Source organism: Agelaius phoeniceus, chromosome 2, assembly GCF_051311805.1.
Source record: "Agelaius phoeniceus isolate bAgePho1 chromosome 2, bAgePho1.hap1, whole genome shotgun sequence".
Taxonomy (NCBI): Eukaryota; Metazoa; Chordata; class Aves; order Passeriformes; family Icteridae; genus Agelaius; species Agelaius phoeniceus.
Genome location: NC_135266.1, coordinates 102,972,820 through 102,992,145, shown reverse-complemented (window position 1 = coordinate 102,992,145; position 19,326 = coordinate 102,972,820). Strand labels below are relative to the sequence as shown.

Below are 19,326 nucleotides of genomic sequence, written 5' to 3'. Positions count from 1 at the left end.
ATCTTATGTAAACACCTAGCAAGAAGAGCTTTATCTGGCCAGTGGGCAATATTTGTAAGGTTTTCTTAGCTATAGTTTGGAGTACTTTTTTAGGGTGTGCTGACAGTTCTTACTCTTTGGAGCTGTGGTGTTTGCCGGCTTGCTGGATCTGTCACTCTTGATGTTATAGTGACCATAACCAAATACAGCTGTTGAAACAATACCCAGAAAGAACTTTATTTGCCCAAGACCCTGCATAGGCACATGATTTGGCTTTTGAACCCTTCCTGCTAACATTGTCTTTAAGCTAATTCTGTGTATTGAGTCTTGTTTTGCCACACCTAAACAGCTATCCTGTTTGTCTCCCAAGACTGAATCTGTCTTCTGTACCTGCCAATACGTTTTAAACAAAAGCCTTTTACAGTCTTTCTGCAGAAATTAGCACCAAAGAAAAGATGCAGAAGATTAGTGAGTTGTGTGAACATCATGAGCTTACATCAGTTTTAGTCTTAGTTCTTTCATTCATTCTGGACTCTAAAGTAAGTGGTGTAGATTTTCTACATGTGATTGTGGAGTACAAAGAGAAGATTTGTTGTGCCAGGTGAACAGTTACCAGCTGTTTACATCATTTCGTGGGGGTAGAAGTTGAGTTTTGAGTTGCTCCTTAGTGTAAATGCAATTACTTAGCGAGGAAAAAGTTCAGAGGTTCAGCTAATAGGAGGGGGTGCAGGGAAGGATAGACCAGAGAACACAGCTGTCTTTCAAGAGTAATACATAGTATTAAGTTTATTCAGTTACAGTATAGTCATCTGTTTCAATTACTTTCTGGTGTGACTGTTGCTTTAGTTAGTATTAAAGGAGCAGATAATGCCATAGGCTAAGGTATTTTGCTAGATCTCACATTGACTTCAAATGTTGCATTCTCCATACTGACCTTGCAAAGGGCTGTTTTGCATTCAGATAGCTGGAAAATAATTATACTTCTGCATGGACCATGTCAAGTATTGAGGCAGTCCTTATTCTTCCTGTTTCACTTTCTCCTTGTGTGAATTAGGACAGACTTGATGTCTTTTGAACATCTTCCATTTGCTGAGTGTTCCTGGTGAAGCTCTCAGTGCAGTACAGAAGCAGGAGCAGCCATGGCATGGGGCATGGATGATTAGAAACTTGTATTGACCCTTGATGTGCTCACATGAAAGCTACATAGCTGTTTTCCTTCTTAAGGGAAACTTTCAAAAGCCTTTCAGATGCCCAGAAGTGTAAAGGAAAGGAGGCACTTTGATTTAAGGATCTGTAAACTAAAATTCACAATTGTGCATCTTGGAAAACTTTGAGCCCATGTTGATGAAATAGCTTTGATTTTTCTTGTGGTCATTTAGTCTGGGTACATCATTCTGCACAGGTTCAATGTATCTGTTTCCTTGCATAAGATCTTTGGGAATGTGAGGTATGTGATGTATGTGAGTGTGTTGCACCTTCACAGGAAAAAAAGCGTAGTTGTGTTCCTACAGTGCATCTTCGAACCAGTGTTGTCCTCAGTTCTGATTCCTAGTAGAAATTGTTTTCTTAAAGGCACTTGCAAGAAAGTGTCTTAATCTTAGAAAGGGAAAGGAGTTCCTGGATGGCTGTTGGTCACTTGACATGGGGAAATGGAGATAGGAAGGAGGTGCAGTCATAAGGAGAACTACAAGTGATTCATTGAACTAATTATGGCTGTATATGAACTAATTATGACTATGTAACTTTGAGGGCCTTGCTGTCTTCAAGTGTGTGCTGGAAGACATTAAAATAGAATTCCTTAAAATTCCTTATGGTGTGTCCCACAAAAATTGCATATTAAATGCTTCTGCTTTGCATCAGAAGTAGATCTGAAAGCCCATTTGATTCTCTTAACTCTGAACCGTGGAAAACTGTTAAATTGCAAACCTCATAAATCTTCCTAGCAAGTGTGTTAATTAGAGTACAAGCATTTTCTTGCCCTTCCTGTAGTTTTAAGTTACCATACATCTGAGTAATGCCTAAACTTCCCCAGTCCATTTCTTGGATATTAAAAGCTTTATGTTTTGCAGCAGAGGTGACCCAAACCTTCTGTGAGATATGCTCCACTTAAAAAAAAAAAAAAAAGGAAAAAGGTGTTAAATTGGAAAATGAGGCAGCTTGAAAACTTATGTAAAATTAATTATGAATTTTTGTCTATCATTTGACTTCTAAAAGATTGGATCATGTGATTGCTTCTTAGTATTCAAACTGGCATGAAGAAGTGAAAGCAAATAGTGAAAATCTGAGGAAGTTGGAAGGTGCAATATGGAGGTGTAGAGCTGTGCTGTGATAATAAATAATGCTCATGTTGACTAAATATAGATCATATTTTGGGAACCATTTTTTGTTTTAGGCCTGGAGGTTTTATGCTTTTTAAGAAAAAGACCCGGCTCAACCTGTCTGCTATGAGCCCCAAAGCACACAGAGCCCTGTGTTTTAATATGACTTAATTCTGACAAATATGCAGACATCTAAATAGCTGACATTGCAAGCTCAGGTCCATTCAGTTCAAAAACAGTGGATTTGCTGTAGTAACATTTGTGTTGCTAACTAATCTTGCCTTCTACTTTAATGCTAAAATAGTTGGAAGGATTTTGTTAAAATTCTTCTAGAGCTTCTGTGGGTCATAGAGCAAAGAAGCAAGCTATGAAATTCATGTGAAAGCCAGGTAAAAACAGAGTGTGTACCATGTCATACAGAGGTCAGAGCTGATCCTGATCTGAAAAGAATTCAGGGAATTTACTTCCTTGACAGAATTGTGAGGAAGGCACCAGTCTGAAAACAGAGATGGTGCCCAGAGATGAAGACTATCTTGGTGTGTCTTGATTAAAAGCTGTTTGAGAACTAGGGTACTCCATTAAAGGCTAAGGAAGTAGACCTAGTGCTGAAATTTTAGCCAGTGTTGAAAGTTCTTTGTTCTGGAAGTACAATAATTTTTGTTCAGGAAATACAATAATTGCTTTTCAGTTCATCAGGCTTCTGAGAGAGCCCTGAGTGATGATTAATTTTGGTGAGTTTAGGCTAAGTAATTTATGTAAACTTCTACTTTGCTTGTGCAAGATGATTTCCCAGCCTTCTTAATGCTGGTTTTACCATTGTATTTACATTTCAGGCAAAAGTAAGTTTCTGGTTACGTGGATTGTATGGAAAGTCATCAGGAATGGGATGAGTGGGGCAGCCTTTTTCAAATTCAGTCACAGATGTATAAAACTTTCTCCCTGGGCAATTGAATTTAAGCTTGATTCTGGAAAATGTATTTCTATTTATAAAATTCTTAAAAAATCTGCCTGGTGGAATTTTCGAAACTTGCTTATGGCCATGGGTGCAGTGAGCCCACTGTCACTTAGTAGCATCTGGAAGTTTCCAGCCAAACCCTCCATTCACGGAGGGGGCTGTATGGTGGCATCTTGGACGGTTCTTGCTGGAAGAAACTGAACTGCCTGCCTTGCTTAGGTTCAGATACTCCCTTGACACCTTTGCAAATTTACTTAGCATGTCAAAGGGCCTGCTGAGAGCAGAATTCATGAAAAGTGTCGCTAAAAGAGCCAGTGCTAAAGAGTAGAGACGGTGCTGCTGGGAGAAGGCAGATGTGGGACAGGGAGGAAGAAGACAGACCTCCCCATTTGCCCAGCTGTGAGCCATTAGATCATCCCAGCTGCCGACAGCATGTGATTAGAATGGGCTTTGCTGTTGCCCATATTAGCGACCTGAGCTTCACAATTGATACTTGGAGCCAGAACTAGAGTCAGTGGGATGGCTGAGTACCAGAAATAGAAAATGATGTTTGGCTGTGTTCTCATCCAGCCTGGATATACTGACATTATTATTTTTTTTTTTTCTGAGGGTCATCAGATTCTTGTAAAGGAATAATAAAGTGGTTAGGATGGAAGAGGAATCAGAACTCTCCATGCTTGCTTTTGCTACCCATTATATGACCTTGAACAAATAGTTCTGAAATTCCATGAATACTTGAGGCTGTTGTAGGTAGTCCTGTTCTCCTGCCTTGAGCAGTGCAGACCTTGTGTTAACAACAGTGCACTTCTCTCTCATTTGACTAACTCCCTTTTCTTACCTCCCTGCTGCATCACCTGTACAGTGATTTTTATTAATGATACCAGATTATTAGACAAAAAACAGTGACTAGCTTTATCTCTTCTGTTTCTCAGGCCTGGAGGAAAGCAAAGAGTGGCATCTGGATAAGCTTAAGCCATAAAGAAACTTAAGTGTTGAAGTCTGCCTCCTCTGTCCTCTTCTGTGGTGGGCACATCTGTGCAGCTGTAGGGAGCTGAATTGGAGGAATTTAGCCAGATGTTACCCTTACTTACCCAGTTAGTTACCCTTATTAACTTTTGGTTTTGGCAGCTTTACCTTGGTTTAATTTTTGATCCTCACCATAGGACTGCACAAAACACATTGTGCAGGATGGGAACAAGCTGAAGGTGGCATTCTAGGCAGAGGTAGTGAAAGGTTATGGTATCTTAGTGTTGAGGGAATTGAAGCATGAAGGGTCCAGACAGTTTCAGTCCTTTAGGTCTCAAAAGACGTGGCGGACTGTCTAGAATCATCTGATGAAAAAGCCATCTTACCAAGGCTGATGAAAATACTTGATTGTGGAGCAGTGTGATTTGTTTAGCGTGAAGCTGGTAATCGCTGAGCAGGGATGGTATTGCTGTGCTCCACAGCAGCTCTGTTAAGATGCTCTTGTAGTATTCTGGGAAGGTGCTGTTCTGCCTCTGCAGGCATGAGGGATGAAACCTGATGGTAGATTCTGCTTTTCAGATCTCTCCTACAGCTTTCCTGATCAGACTTGCTATGTATCTTTGGGATTGCTGTCTGCTTATGACCTGTGCTATCTTTAGATGCAGCAGTGTTTTTAAAATACAAGCTACTCAGGATTTTTCCTAATGGAAAATAAGCGTATCTCTTCTCCTGGTTTGTAGTCATTTATCTTCAACAGAGAAGGAAGCACTAATTTCTTTCATGTGAATCAACATGTAGTTGCTATATAGCTGTTGCTTTTAATCAAATGCAACTTAGAATGGCAATTAAAGCAAAGGATAACCAGGCCTGTAATGTAATTTCACTGCTCCATTGGCTTTCTTGGGAATTGCAAAGGTCTAGGACAATTGTAACCAAAATAACTTGTGTCACAACCCCCTGAGAATGACCTGTTAGACCTGCTGTGCTACTATGCTAAGCACTGATCCAGATATGCCCCTGTTAAGGCGGCATGTGCTGAATTGAGAGCTCTTGGAAAGGTTAAACAACCTTTTTCGTGGTATTAATTCTGCAAAAAGAATGTTTTTTACTGTAGGATATCTCATTAAGATACTTGCTATAGATGCCTCTCTGAGGTCTTCAGTCCTGTATTACTGGTAACCTGTAAACTCTTTGAGGAGATAGTGAAAATTAGCTATACTCATTGCATATCTTACTGTTTTTTTTTTTTTTTTTCATGAAAACAGGTCCTGCACTATCATCTTGCACTCATGTTGGCCTTTTTGAAGTTAAGTGAGTCATGAGGCTGCCACGATGCTTAGATTGTTTATTAGCCCTTGTATTTTGAATTTTAAGGTGGGCTTTTAGAAGGACTGTTGTAGCTGCAGAACATCTTATCCTGGGAGAATCCTCCCTCATGATGAAGATTTCTTGACACTTTTACAGAAAGAGCAAAATAGCTGAAACTTGTCACTAAAAAAAGGGACCCTTTTCAGCACTTCACCTAGAAGGAGGAGGAAGTGAAAGAATTGTGTATTATCTGCAGTTGCTGCATTCAACATAGAGGGTACTGGATTATTCTCTAAAAAGAGTTGCTTTTGCAGTTTGAAATGCTCTGGTACCTCATTGTGACCTGCCTTCCCCTTGGCTCGTGGCAGTGCCAGGCTCTGTTGCTCCAGGTACACTTCCAGCTGTGGTTTCATTCCAGCCATTCTCTGCCTTCAGCCTCTTGCTGCTGCCTTGTCCCCTCCTTGGTCTGCTCAGCTGCTTGTCCAGCCATGTGGTCCAGCCATACTGAGGAAGTGAGCTGGTGAAACTAACCCAGGAAAAGGGAGAGGTGCTTAGTTTCCATCCACACTGGTTCCCAGATATGATTCTGTGAGCAGCTGCTGCGCAAGTGCTGATTTATGGTGTAACGAACAAGAAAGGGTGATGCAGTGCTGGGAGTTGGCAGTGTTTGGCTGATGCTGGTGCTAGCTGAGCTGCAACACAGTGGGGTTTTTGTTTAGTGTATTCCAATGTCTCCAGCACAGAATGATATGAAATGCATAGGAGGTAACACCAGATATTTAAAACTTCCCTCAGAATAATATTACTTTGTCACAAAACAAAGCCCTTGATGAGGAATTTTAGAACCTATTTCAGTTGTCTTTGGGTATGTCTTTGTAGCTGATAGTCTCCTGGTTTCAGCTAATTATCTTTGATCAGGAGAGGTTAATTAACTCTGAATGTTGCTGCTGTAGAGTTCTGAGGAAATTTGAATAATTCAGTATAATATCAGGGAACATAGTGAGCGAACGGGAAGATTTATTATCAAGTTTCAAGTCTCTCTGTCATCATGACTTTGCTAAAGGGGTAGGAGGAGAGTGCTGGCTAAGCTGGAGATTCAAATAGACATTCATTACCTGGTGCACATTGAGCTCTTAACTATGTTGTGGTCTCATAGCCCCACATTTAATTACCTTCTTCCAACAGGCTTGGGATAAATGAGACTTTAACCCCCAGATGCTGAAGGTTGCAAGGAAGTCACAAATCATGGAGATAAGGATTCATGTCTTGTTCAGAGGTGCAGGTGTAGGTTAGGACACTCCACAGTTTTTGGGTTTCTTTTCCAAACCTTGTTGGCCTCATTGTGTACTGTAAATGGTAAGAAACTTGTTTGACTTTGCTTGAGAACTAATCAATGAAACATATTACTTAAAGCAGGCGCACAAATTAGTTTGCAATCCTAAAGAGACCTGGAGAAAATTGCTGTCTTAGTTAGAATACAGGGTGGACTATTCTTTGTAAGAGATGGAAGGAAAAAAAGATACCAAAAATGAAGGGAATGAGCATGGTAGTTCATTGATTTCTCTGCTACTGATTTCTATTGATGTTAATTAAAAGAGAGATGGCACATAAAATTCTTGAATCATTTTTATGGGTAACAAAATTCATGTGCAAAGCTGTTTCTTAAGGAGTGTTTCAGTTGCATATATAAACAGCCAGCGAAGCTATGCAACTCTGAGGTTAGATGTGAAAAAAATGCTAAAGGTCCATGTGGCTTCTTTTAAGTGGGGCATAATATTTCTGTTGACATTTTTGATACCACTTTCTAAGAAAATAAGACCATGTAGTCTCACAAAATGTTTTTTGTTGGTTGGGTTTTTTTGTTTTTAATTTTGTAGTTTTTGTATATACTAGAGGTACCTGGGCATCCCATCTCAGACTCTGAGTCATAAACTCTAAGTCATAAACAGACTTTGAATGGAATGACTCCATCAGTGATTTTTAGGCTGTCAAACAAAAATTGAATATTCCTCATACCTTTCCATAAAGGAAAACTAATATACTGCTGGAGTGGTGTTTAGTGATATCAAGTGTCATACTGTGATTCTAAAACAGATTACGGCCTTTCAACTCTTGTTAAAAGCCTTTTAAGACAAGCAACAAACAGAAAAATTGTCTTTTGGTTTCAAAAACTTTTAAAATATGCTTTTGGTCAATCAGCTTTTAAGGTGGATTCAGCCTTACAAATAAAGACACTTTTGGAAAAAAATGGTGTATGATGAACTCTGAGGTAAAAGTATGCACTAAGCAGTTGTTTGAGGTTTGTTGGTGTATTGTGGTGATCCACAAAGTATGTGGAGCCATTGGTCAATGTCCCCATGGTAGTGGGTGAGACACTGGTGAGTCGAGAGATTGTTTGGGAAAATAAGCCACTGAAGGATTTGGTGAGAACTTTATGTATTTGAGTTGGCAGTTCACTGGGCGCTGCATTCCTGGGAGGCTGTTTGAAGCATGGGTCTTCAAAGTTACAACAGAAACAACAGCTAAGCAATGATTTAAGTGTGAAATTAAAATTGTTTTGTTAACTAGGTAAATTTTATAAGATGTTAATAATGTAAAATATTTATCAAAGATTAAGGGTGTGATGTGCCTTGAAGCTAAGACCTTAGCCACAGCCATTAAAGCTGCTGGGCACAGAGAGGAGATTGATTTGATCTGATGATTTCCATTCAAGGTGCAGTATTGTAGTAAAACCAAGATAATGTTGGAGTTGGATAAAATCACTTAAACTAAATATTTTAGTGACATATCCTCCTGCATTCATTCCAATGGAAAAGTATTCTCTAATCACAGCAGCTGGTAACTGACAGTGAAAATCTCAAATTTCACTGTGCCCTTAATTTTCCCTGAAAATCTTGATATGTCTTACTGATGTATTTTACTTTTATTTAAGGTTGTTAGAGCAGTTTCCAGGATTACCATGAAATCAGGAAGCTTTGTTCAGCAGTTCCTTATAGCTCTGCATTAGGTGGTGATTTGTTTGAGCTATTTGTCCATTAATGCTTGTTGAAAATAGCTTTGGCTGGGAAGTGTTTCCAGTGAGATGATGTAAAACATCTGGTGATGCTGCTGCTGTGTTTGAAGCTGATAGTGTCACATTGCTTGGAACTGCTCAGAGTCAGGGTGATTTAGTCATGTGGGATAAAAATGTCATACAGGACGTGAATAAGAACAGCTTCTCTTGAATATCAGAGTTGCTGAATCCAAGCTTGCAGGTACTTGTTGCTTGTCCTGTGGCTTTGCCGAATCCTGGCTGTTTACACTTGCTGTCTGACAGAGAAAATTGAGTGTTTGGTGGGATTTTTCTTTTTACAACACTGGTTTGGGAATCATTAAAATGCTTTGAAAAAAGAGGAAGGGTTAATTATCAATCTAAGAAAATTCTTTGATTTTTTTTTCTTATTTTTAGCGCCGTCTTCGTCATCTTCGGAATATTGCTGCACGTAACATTATTAATAAGAATGGTCATCGCCTCTTGGATACGTACTTCACTCTTCACTTGTGTGATAACACCAAGATTTACAAAGGTAAACCAGGCTTGATATCAACGTTTTTGCTAGTTAATCTTTGAGTTCTTATGATATGAATTCTCTTTCTTCCTTTTTTTTTTGGTCTTGACAACTTTGTGCCATTAGTTGCATCACCTTTGCTAACACTGCAAAAGAGCTCTTTAGTTTCCTCAATTTCATGAAAGTTTTCAGTGTTAGCAGCCAAGGAGGCAAAACAGATTACAGGTTTTGTAGTCTTTTAAATCAGCCTATTTTTGTCATTGTTCTTCCCTGAGTGATGATGTAAGGAATTGGGAACTTCCAAGGGCACATAAAAGTTAAAGCTTTTGGAGCTTCATTTGCCTTTTGTGGGGAAGAGTGTCCCACTCTGTGCATACCAGTTGTTTTAAAGAGCATACATCAGCACATACTGTTATCAAAGTTTTCAAAAGATAGAGTTGTCAGCCAATGACATGAAGCATCCAGGCACCTGTTCTAGTTTAGATAACTGTGTTTGAACATTAGATCTCCTCTCTTTCTTGCTTTTCTTTCCCACTATGGTATATAGTTCATTGTGGAGAGATGTTATTAAAAATACGTTTTCATGCTCTTTTTGGTGTGATTGGAGATGAATTTTGATTTTCTCTTAATTTTTATTTTCATTGGGTGCAGTGACACATCTGGCATCTTGCCTTGCTTTTTTTACCAAGGTTGGTGTTTTAGAAGGATAAGAATACAAAACTTTATCTTGCTGCCTGGATGTTGTTGTGGTGGTCGGTTGAACCTGTCACTGATGACTTTTTCTGCAGTGTTTGGTGTTAGAGACTCTTTTACACTTCATCAAAGCTTTATCCCTGATCTCCACTGGGCTGGGGTATTGTACAAAATCTATATTCCTGCCCCTAAGCTGTCTAAAGTATTTTAAGCTCTTGCTTTGACTGGGAAAGCCAAGGTTCATGTGCCAGTAGTTGATTATTCCCATTTAAACATAGGGTTGTTGGCACCTTTGTCAGGTAACTTGGCTGTTTCCTCTCTGAGCACCTGGAACAGGTCACCATCACTCTGCAGGAAAGTGCTGTAATTAATTTATCCAAGCTCCTGTGTTCCAGGAAGAGGTTGTGTGGCAAACCACTCATTTTTGCAAATGTCATTCAAAATCTGTTAACTACCTTGCCATGTTCTTTCCTCAGAAATCAAAGCCTTGTAAAACTTGAGGTGTATAATGGGTATAAAGATGAAATACTAAATTTAAATAATGACTTGTAATAAGTAAGTGTGAAGGAGTAATTTTAGTGCATTTCTAAGTCTGTCTTGTGAATCAGGTACTAATAAACTGGACCTACTAACATTTGTCTTTCTTGATTGTTACTTATTTTGGTTTTTTCTGTTTCAAATACTAAGATTTGTATCAGTGTTTAAGCTAATCTTAAGATTTTTTTTACTTATTTTTCTTCAGAATTTTATAAGAGTGAGGTGATCAAGAATTCTCTGGTAAGTTACTTTAATGTGGAAAAACTTTGTTTTAAAAATTGTGTATTTAGTGCAGTATATTGATTTCTTTGCTGAATACCATAACTGTTTAATGTGTTTTTACACTGTTTGGTTCTGTTAGGAGCATTGTGTTCTTCTCCTCCTTTTCAGATTGTTTTCATGAGGGTTAGAATAGGGAGCTGCTGAGCAGTAGAAATGCTGATTTCTATTAACATCTTCAAGATGTGTAGGAAAACAGCAAGGAACATGTACCTGCCAGATATATACATGTATTCTTTGAAGAGCTGATAGCTGTAAGAAACTGAAGTTTTAAAAACATGTTACATTTTCTAAATTTTTCAGTTTAGATGAATGAAGGGGCCAGAACTAGACAGTTTGTTATTACAAACGAGAAAGGGTAATAATAGAATAGGAGTAGGATGTTGCAAATGTTGGCTAAGGGAGTTTGAAAACCTGCTGAAGACTTTTTAATGCCTGCATTAACAAGGTAGAACTGCTCCATTTATAGCACCCTGGGTAAATGCTTTGAAACCCTCCTGAACGAAGGAAGAGCTGTCTGCTTACTCAAGGCTGCTAACTTCTCCAGTTTCTCTCTTAAATTCTTAGGATTTTTTTATTCTGTCTATTCTAAATCAGGAAAAGGAAAAACAAAAGGGAAATTAACTACAGGATATAAGAGATGGAATAACAAAAATCTAAATAAAAGATGTCTTGAGGACATCCTATATTATAACCTATGGGTATTTGAATGACCTGGTATTCTTGTGCCTGAATAGCTATGAAATATTCCTTCTTTTTTCGAGGACTTGATTAATGCATTCTTCTGTAATCCTTACTGGGTAACTTTGCCTCTCCCTTCTTTTCAGAGGCATCCTATTTCAAATTGACTCATTCCAGTTCAGGGATGCTAGGGCTTTTCCAAGCTGCTTAAGCACTAGAAGGGAAGGCGAGTTCTTTCTTGGGGTGGTGGGTTCCTACCTTTTGTTTTGCAGGAGCTACTGTTTCTGTGTTCAGCAGAGGAGGGAGAGAAATAAATATAAGTATTAGCACTTTCCCATTTCTGCTTTTGGACACCCCCTTGGCACTAGTAATGTTGGATTGACTTGGTTTTGTTACAGCTTGGGTCAGTTCTTTAGATGTTGTTAGAGATGAGTGGAAATTCTTGTAACACATCGTCTTTGCAAATCTGAGTTCTGGTGGAATTTGCAGTTTAGCTTAATATGTGCTAGTTCTGAAAAGCTCCAGGTGCAAGTCTGATCTCGTGGAGTAAAGATGAGCTTTCAGTGACAGCATTTGAGAATTGAGCATCAGTCAAGAGGAGAAGAATGTGAACAAATATGTCAGCAAGTTCTGCAAATTTAATTATTGGGGAATATATCAGCATTTAACTTTGGGAATACATGCTATACTCTGGTTTTCAGAAGCTGAATTGTAACTGTGAAAGGAACATTACTTCCTTTTTGAAAGTTCCTGATTTGGTTAAACTGAATTAGTAATTTCTGAAGTAAATTCTTTGATGTCTTGTAGTGGAAGGAAGCAAAACTCATTCAGTTTCTGAAGTACTTTACAGCACGTACCTTTTAACAGAGGAATTCTCTCTAGCAAACCATGTAAGGCAGCAGAAGAGCTTGAAATGGCTGTTGTTCCTAATTCTTAACATTTTTAAAAATCTTTGAGGTAGGCTTTGCTGCTTTCTGAATTGTTAATTTATGGACTAGTTTCAGCTTGTTTAAACTGTATTTATCCTTCTTTGAATACTTAGAATCCAACATGGAGGAGTCTGGACTTTGGAATAATGCCTGATCATCTTGATACCTCTGTCTCTTGTTTTGTTGTGAGGATCTGGGGTGGCAAGAAGGAACACTTTCAGCTTTTGATTGAATGGAAGGTCAATTTAGATGGATTAAAGTACTTGGGCCAGCAGGTAATGTGAAAATATTTTTTCTCAACTTTTTTCTTCAGGAACAGAACATCTGGATGAATTAATATATAGAATGATGAGAAAGGAAATGAATGTGTTTAAAGATTGTACTTTAAAGTTTGATTACAGATATTCATGTTAGTTTACATCAGAGCTTTAAATCATAAAATTATATCGTGGTTGGGTTTGGAAGAAACCTTAAATATCATCCAGTTCCGCCCCCCTACCATGGGTGGGGACACCTTCCACTAGACCAGGTTGCTCTAAGCCCATCATGGCCTCCATCCAGGCATGGGGCTGTCACATCTTCTGTGGGCAGCCTGTGCCAGGACCTCACCACCCTCACAACCAAGAATTTCTTCCCAATATCCCATCTAATCCTGCCCTCTGGCAGTGAAAAGTCATTCCCCCTTGTCCAAAGTCCCTCTCCAGCTCTCTTGGAACTCCTTGAGCCACTGGCAGGGGCTATAAGGTCTCCCTGGAGCCTTCTGTTCTCCACACCAAACTCTTGAGTCTTATCTCTGTTTAGCTATCTTAATTTATTTTTGTCACCTGGAAATGAGTAATAGGAAAGATGCTCTGTCTGGTATTTCTGATTTCAAAGTAGAATGGCTGAACATGGTGACTATTGGTAAAGCTGTGAAGCAAACAGGTTTTCCATGTTAAATTCAGTTTTCTGTGAGCTTTTGCGTACTTCTAGAATTAGAGGTGATGAAAAACTGCTTTAGACTCTTGGAGCATTTGTGCTCATTTGTTGTGAAAATTTGCAGTAAGCTGGCTGTAAACTGATTTATTTTCTTCCTTCCCTACAGATCCATGCAAGAAACCCAAATGAGATTATTTTTGGTCTCAATGATGGTTATTATGGAGCTTCATTTGAACAGAAGGTAAGGGTGTATTTGTTTTGATTTTTTGGTACTAGTGACAAACTGAAATTCAACCTGTGAGATTGATTTTTCACATTTGGCTGCTCAGAACATTAAAATGCTTTGCTTTGAGAAGGAATAGTTTTTTGACATGACCGATACAAACTAATATCTTGCCTTGGTTGCATGGGTATCTGTGATGTTTTGAAAATACTTGAAGTGTAGCATTTAGGGTCCAAAACCCCTCTGGTAACTGAAAATAAGCTTTGACTGTATTCTTTGAGGCAGACATTTCTTTCAGACATAGGACATATTGAAAGTGATGTGGTTGTTAAGACTCATTTTCATGGCATATATAAAACCACAAAGTTTTGGTTATCAGTCTGAAGCCTAGAGTTTGTAGGTCTTTAATGGGAAGCTATTTATTTGCTCTTGCTGCACCTGTTTTACCCCATGGGTTTTTTCCTCAAGGATCCACTGTAGTATTTGTGCCTCTCCATCCAATTTTGTCTCTGATTATTACCTCATTGGTGATGAAGAATTTTAAACTTACCTGTTGTAAGTAGTGCTTCTTGACAGTTTTTTTTTCAATCTCAAATTGTTGGTGGTAGTACTGTGGTACAGATAGGCTGCGTAAAGGAGTCCCTGGTTGGGGAGGAAATGACTCCTTGACACACACCTGCAGTTTCTGCATTCAGTTTTCCTGAAGCAGGATGCAGTTGTTTTTCAAGATTTCAGTTCTGACAGCCTGGGCATGAATTCAAAGATGGGAACATTGTCTTCTTTTTCTGTTTGTTGTCAGGACTTGTTCCCTAGCTCATAAGGTTTAAAGGCACCTCTTGGTTTTGGTTATAGAATCATATCATAGAATCGTTTGGGTTGCAAGGGATCTTCAAGACCATCGCATTCCATCCCCCTGCCATGGGCAGGGACACCTCCCACTAGATCAGGTTGCTCCAAGCCCCATCCAACGTGGCCTTGGACACTTCCAAGAATAGGGTATGGTGATGATGGTAACTTGTGCATTTTCAGTTTTCCACCATCCTAGTTCTTTCAGACAGACATTAAGATATTTTTAATTTGGTATTTTTTTAATGGAGAGATGTCTGGATTTCAGCCTTTAGCATCCAGTGTCTTGGGTATGAAAATGAGGAGCTGAGAGAGCTGCTGGGATGGTGCCTCTGTAGCAATATGAATTGTACACAGTGTGTAGATCTCAGGATTATTTAGATGGAACCATATTTTTGGTGGGAAGGAATGTCTGCTGTGTGGCCTATGGTTAACACAGTTGTGTCAGGAGATGTTGATGTTTACTTACCTCTGAATTTCAACATCTTCTCTATGGAGACAGACTCTTGTTGGGGCAGGAAGGACTCTTTAGGCAGGGATTGTGGTACTCAGAATCCCCCTCTATCTGTTGGAAAGCTGGCTGATCACAGGTACAAGATTGGGCTGCTTTATGCACTAAAGTAAGTGCCTTTTTTCCCTACAATCCATAATCTTTCTGACAGTGCTGCTGGTGGCTTGACCTGCTTAAAATTTACTTTATCATGTAACGCAACACTTCTAAGTTTGCAACTTTTCTAGGACTGTGTGACTGTGTGTGACTTTTCTAGGATTGTGTGACTGTGCTTGATATGGAAAAGCTCAATATCTGACATTTGCAGCATAAGAAATTGCTGTTTCTCTCTTATTGTTTTGATACCTTTTGAGCAGAATGGATACTCTGGTCTCTTAAAAGAGCAACCTTACCTCAGTCTTACTTTGTAACTTCCAGAAACTTGTTCACTCAAAACTAAGATTACTTTGATCTTTTAATGTGTTACAGCACGGATAAAGGATGCATCTTTATCTCATGTTCATGTAATTCTTTTGCACATGACTGAGTGGGGTCTCAGGTCTGAAGCTGAAGAATGGCAGTGCTGTCAGTTGCACTTTTCAGTGTTTCTGTGCATAAAATTCAGACAGTTATGGATTATAAAGTTAAAGAAAACACACTATGTGCTAGAACGTAGACAAACTGATAGGTCTTTTGTACCTTTATAGGTAAGTGGTGTTATTGCTACCTTAAATTGTTTCTACCTACCATAGATAAAACATGTGTAAAGACAGATTTAAAATACATTAAATGCAAGATCATTTATTCTACTAAAAGTGCATGGTCTAACTCAAGGTGGATTTTTTTTATTTTTAAAGTAATATTCCTTCTTTTCCTCAAGGATCACTCAGGTACCCTGAAGAACAGTCTTCTCCAGGTGGATCAGAACTGTGTTCGTAACTCTTACGATGTCTTCTCTTTGCTTAGGTAAGGTTTTTGATAATATTTTGTGTAGCTATTGTAACTTCTGTAGTGTCTGTGTGGGAGGAATCTTTCCAGATACTAAAAAACCCCAACATTCTGGTATGGAATGTGCAAAGGAGATATCCAGGTTGTGCCAATATACTCATGTGGTGAGGAGCTGGGCTGTGGTGTATGTGTGTTCAGGAGTGGTTGCTGGGCTTCTGACGTGTAGATGCTCGAATGCTCTGAACTAGGACTGACTGTGGAGCTGGACATGCTTGTGAATGTCAAAATCATGGAGCTTCTTTCTTGGAAAGTTCTGTGGAAAGCCTCTACTCTGTTCTCAACAGTAATAAATTTTTTTTCAAATACATGAGAACACAGTCAAGACCCAGTTACTCCAACATAGATGTGGACTAAGAAAGGTACAGTGTATTTTTTGCTTTTGGGTGGGTAATTAAATGTCTGTGGTGATAAAAAACAGGAAGTGCTAGTATTAAGTTAAACAGGATGTCCTTTTTCAGATCCACTTTAATTTTAATAGTTAAAAAATATTAGTTATGAAACAGTATAATTGTGATCCACCAGTATCAATAAGTTGGTTTTGAGTAATCTCTATTCAAATGGCATTTTCCAAGACAGATTAATAACTTCAGTAAAGGCAGTAGATGTGCTATGAAGGAAACGCTTGAATAGGAAATGTTTAATATGCTTTCAAAAGTCTATGTAAACATTTGACTTTTAAAATCAGTTGTACACATTAAATCCATTTGACAGTGTTGACAGTAGGTGTCAGTGTTGCCTGTCTGAAGAGAGAGGAAAAGCTTAGGTTGCCTATTCAGATGTCCTTATTTCAGCTCTCTTAAAATTTCACTGTTCTCTTTCTGGATTCTGTAAAGCATATTTAAACTGAAGTCTGCTTTCTAAATGTTTGTTTTCTGTCCTTTTAGTGCGAAGCAACCAGGGGGCATATTAGGAAGTACTGATTACATTCTGGCACAGTCCACTAGAAGAGAACTTGTACTACCTAACATTAACTCTTTGTTAGACAGGAAAAGGAAAACATGTGCAGTGTACCCTGATTACTTCATTCAGGAGGGTTTTTCACATTTTGTGTACACGTCTGTGTAGTATGAGGCATGTTGCAGAAAAAAGACTCACTATGGTCATGAACTTGACCCCTGTCTAGCTCGTGTAATTGATCCATAATCCTTCTTCTGAACATGCCTGACTGTTTTTCCTCAGGCTGACAAGAAATTAAGATGTCAGCTGTGATAAGGTTCACCTTGTTGAATGACCAGTGCTGTTTTGAGCCCTGACTACTGGAGTTTCTCTCTGTTTTGGGGATGTGAGAGTCCGGGCTCAAGTCTCTCTCAGTGCCTAGGCATGCTGTTGGGTTTAATTTCTATTAAGTTTTGTCTCTGAGCTGAGACATTCTCCTATTTTGTCCCAAAAGGAACAGTGTTTTCCAAGCCTCAGAACCAGGCTTGCTGCTTATTGTATTTTAGTGGATTCTGCATACTGTATCAAGGGGTTTACATTGCATTGTTTAGTTCCAGCAGAAGTTAGAAGCTGTAGTTTGTGACTCTGCCTAGGTGTCATCTTTGTCTGATTTCATTGTAGTTAGGAAAGTTCATCAGGAGCTAAGGCAGAGTCAGTCCTCTGTGTAGTTTAGAATCCTTTCTATTCCCTCTCACATTAACTCTGCTTTTTTACAGATGTGTTTTCTATACTGCTGCTTAGCTTTGATATCAACCTGAAAAGCCTGGTGATAGTGTTTGCTTTAAAATAATCTCTAGTCACTTTTTGTTAGGTGTCCTTTTTCTCCTACCAAGCAGTTTGGTTTTGCCACCTCCTCCAGGACTCTATGCTTAAATAGCCAGCCCATGAACTCTTCCCAAAGATAGTTTGTATGAGAGTGTTCCTCTTTGAACAGAAGAGAGAGATGAGCATAATTTGAGTTATGATTCATTAGACAGGATGTGTCTAATGTCTTGGGAGGTGTTTTGGTTTGAAAAGACAAGTGTCTGCTAAGGAAGGCAGGAGCCTCCCTTGAAATAGAAAATGCAAACCTCCTCCCTCCAAATTATTATAATTTTGAAATTTAGGGGTTCTTAGGCAAAGATACGGGAGTAGAATAATGGTTATTTATTAGGAAAAAACTTAAAAATTAAAAGAAAAATATAAAATAAACAATGCAGTAACACGAAACACTGACAGAGTCAGAATATGACCTGACAGCCTGTTGGTCAGGGTGTTGGTAGCAGTCTGATTAAATGGTGGCTGCAGTGCTCCTGGAGTGTCAGGTGTGGTTCTGTTGGAGCAGTGATGCTGTAGAAGGGTGGAGTTTTCCTCTGAAGATCCAGTGGTGGTGTAGATGGGCCTGGTCTTCCTCTGGGAATCCAGTGGAAAAAGGTTGCTTGGGGTGTTCCAAGTCTCAGATTATATCCAGGTAGGAATGCTTGGCTCCTCCTCCTGAGTGGAACATCTCACAATAGGATGCTGTAATTTTATCAGTCATGCAGTGACACTCAATGGCCCATTAACAGAAGATGTCTCCCAGAGGGAGGATTGGTAGTGGAAGAGATAAAGACAAACTGTCCCACCTGGCTTTAACAACTGCCCCACGTCTAAGAGGTGGCAATAGAATACACACCCCAGCCACATCTTGCATTTGCAACCTTAGACAGGAGGAAATGAACTGCTCTCTTCCTTCTTCTGTCCATTGGCTGTAAAGAGAATACTGAGGTGTCCACACCATGAAGATTTGCATCTGGTCACATAAATCCCATGTTTTGAAGAGTTTCTCATGATAAGATATTTGTTTGTAATAAACATTCACAGGCTGCACATGTGGTTTCCTAATGTTTTCACAATAAATGTGGATATTAAGAACAGCTTGTTGTGGCTTTATTTAAACTTTTACAAAAGGAAGCAAATCCTGGTGACAGTGGGATCCCAGTCCCAGTTGTGGTGGTACTGTGCTGCCAGATGTTGGCAAAGCCACTGACAGCCAAAATGGAGAGAACTCGTTCTACCTCATCCCCTAACTCTTGGCTGCACAGTGAGAACTTCTGTGGTTGATCTGTGTTTCAAAACTGCTTTTAGGGGAAGAAGTGATGTAGTTTTTTTCCTCAGAAGTGAATAGCTAAAATTTATGAAGCTTGTGAGTTGAACTTAATGAAAAGTGCATGCTTGGCTCAAATTATCTTGATTAATAAAATTATATTGGGAATGACAGAATGTGTGAACAATTGAAATTTTTTTGTGCATTGGATTAAAGTAGTGCTTGTGTTCAGATGCTGAGTTATGTGGATTTATAAGTCAGTTAAACAGGAGGAAAAAGTTAAATGTTCAGCCAACTCCTCTTTACACAAAGAATGTTTCAGCACCTCTGCAGCTCATGACCCTTCTTGTTCTGGGACCAGGGACAATATCCTCAGGCAAACATGGTGCTGCTTGGAAGTTGTTCGTGCCATAAGAAAGTGACCAATGTTCTTCCAGCCATTTGCTTTAAAAGGGCTAACAAACAAAAATTCACCACATTAACTGGAAAGCGCAAATTCTCAGGTTTTTGTTTCTTGTCCTATTTCCTGAAAGAGATAATTTAAAGACTTTCTAAACATTATGTTGCTGGTAGTAATAGGTTATACAATAATACCTTTCACACAGCACTCAGGATGGGCCAAATTCATCTGAGGTCATGTTCTGGAC

The 19,326-nt window shown here is 39.0% G+C and overlaps 1 protein-coding gene across 2 annotated transcripts in view; it reads left to right on the top strand.

Annotated features, from left to right (window-relative positions):
- The window catches only part of UVRAG (UV radiation resistance associated), an 88,305-nt gene that overhangs the window by 5,573 nt on the left and 63,406 nt on the right, over positions 1-19,326 (top strand). For both annotated transcript variants that reach the window (XM_054654458.2, XM_054654459.2), the window contains exons 2-6: positions 8,975-9,092; positions 10,510-10,544; positions 12,307-12,468; positions 13,278-13,352; positions 15,551-15,636. In XM_054654458.2, coding sequence (XP_054510433.1) covers positions 8,975-9,092; positions 10,510-10,544; positions 12,307-12,468; positions 13,278-13,352; positions 15,551-15,636 — 476 coding nt within the window. The remainder of the gene's footprint in view (positions 1-8,974; positions 9,093-10,509; positions 10,545-12,306; positions 12,469-13,277; positions 13,353-15,550; positions 15,637-19,326) is intronic.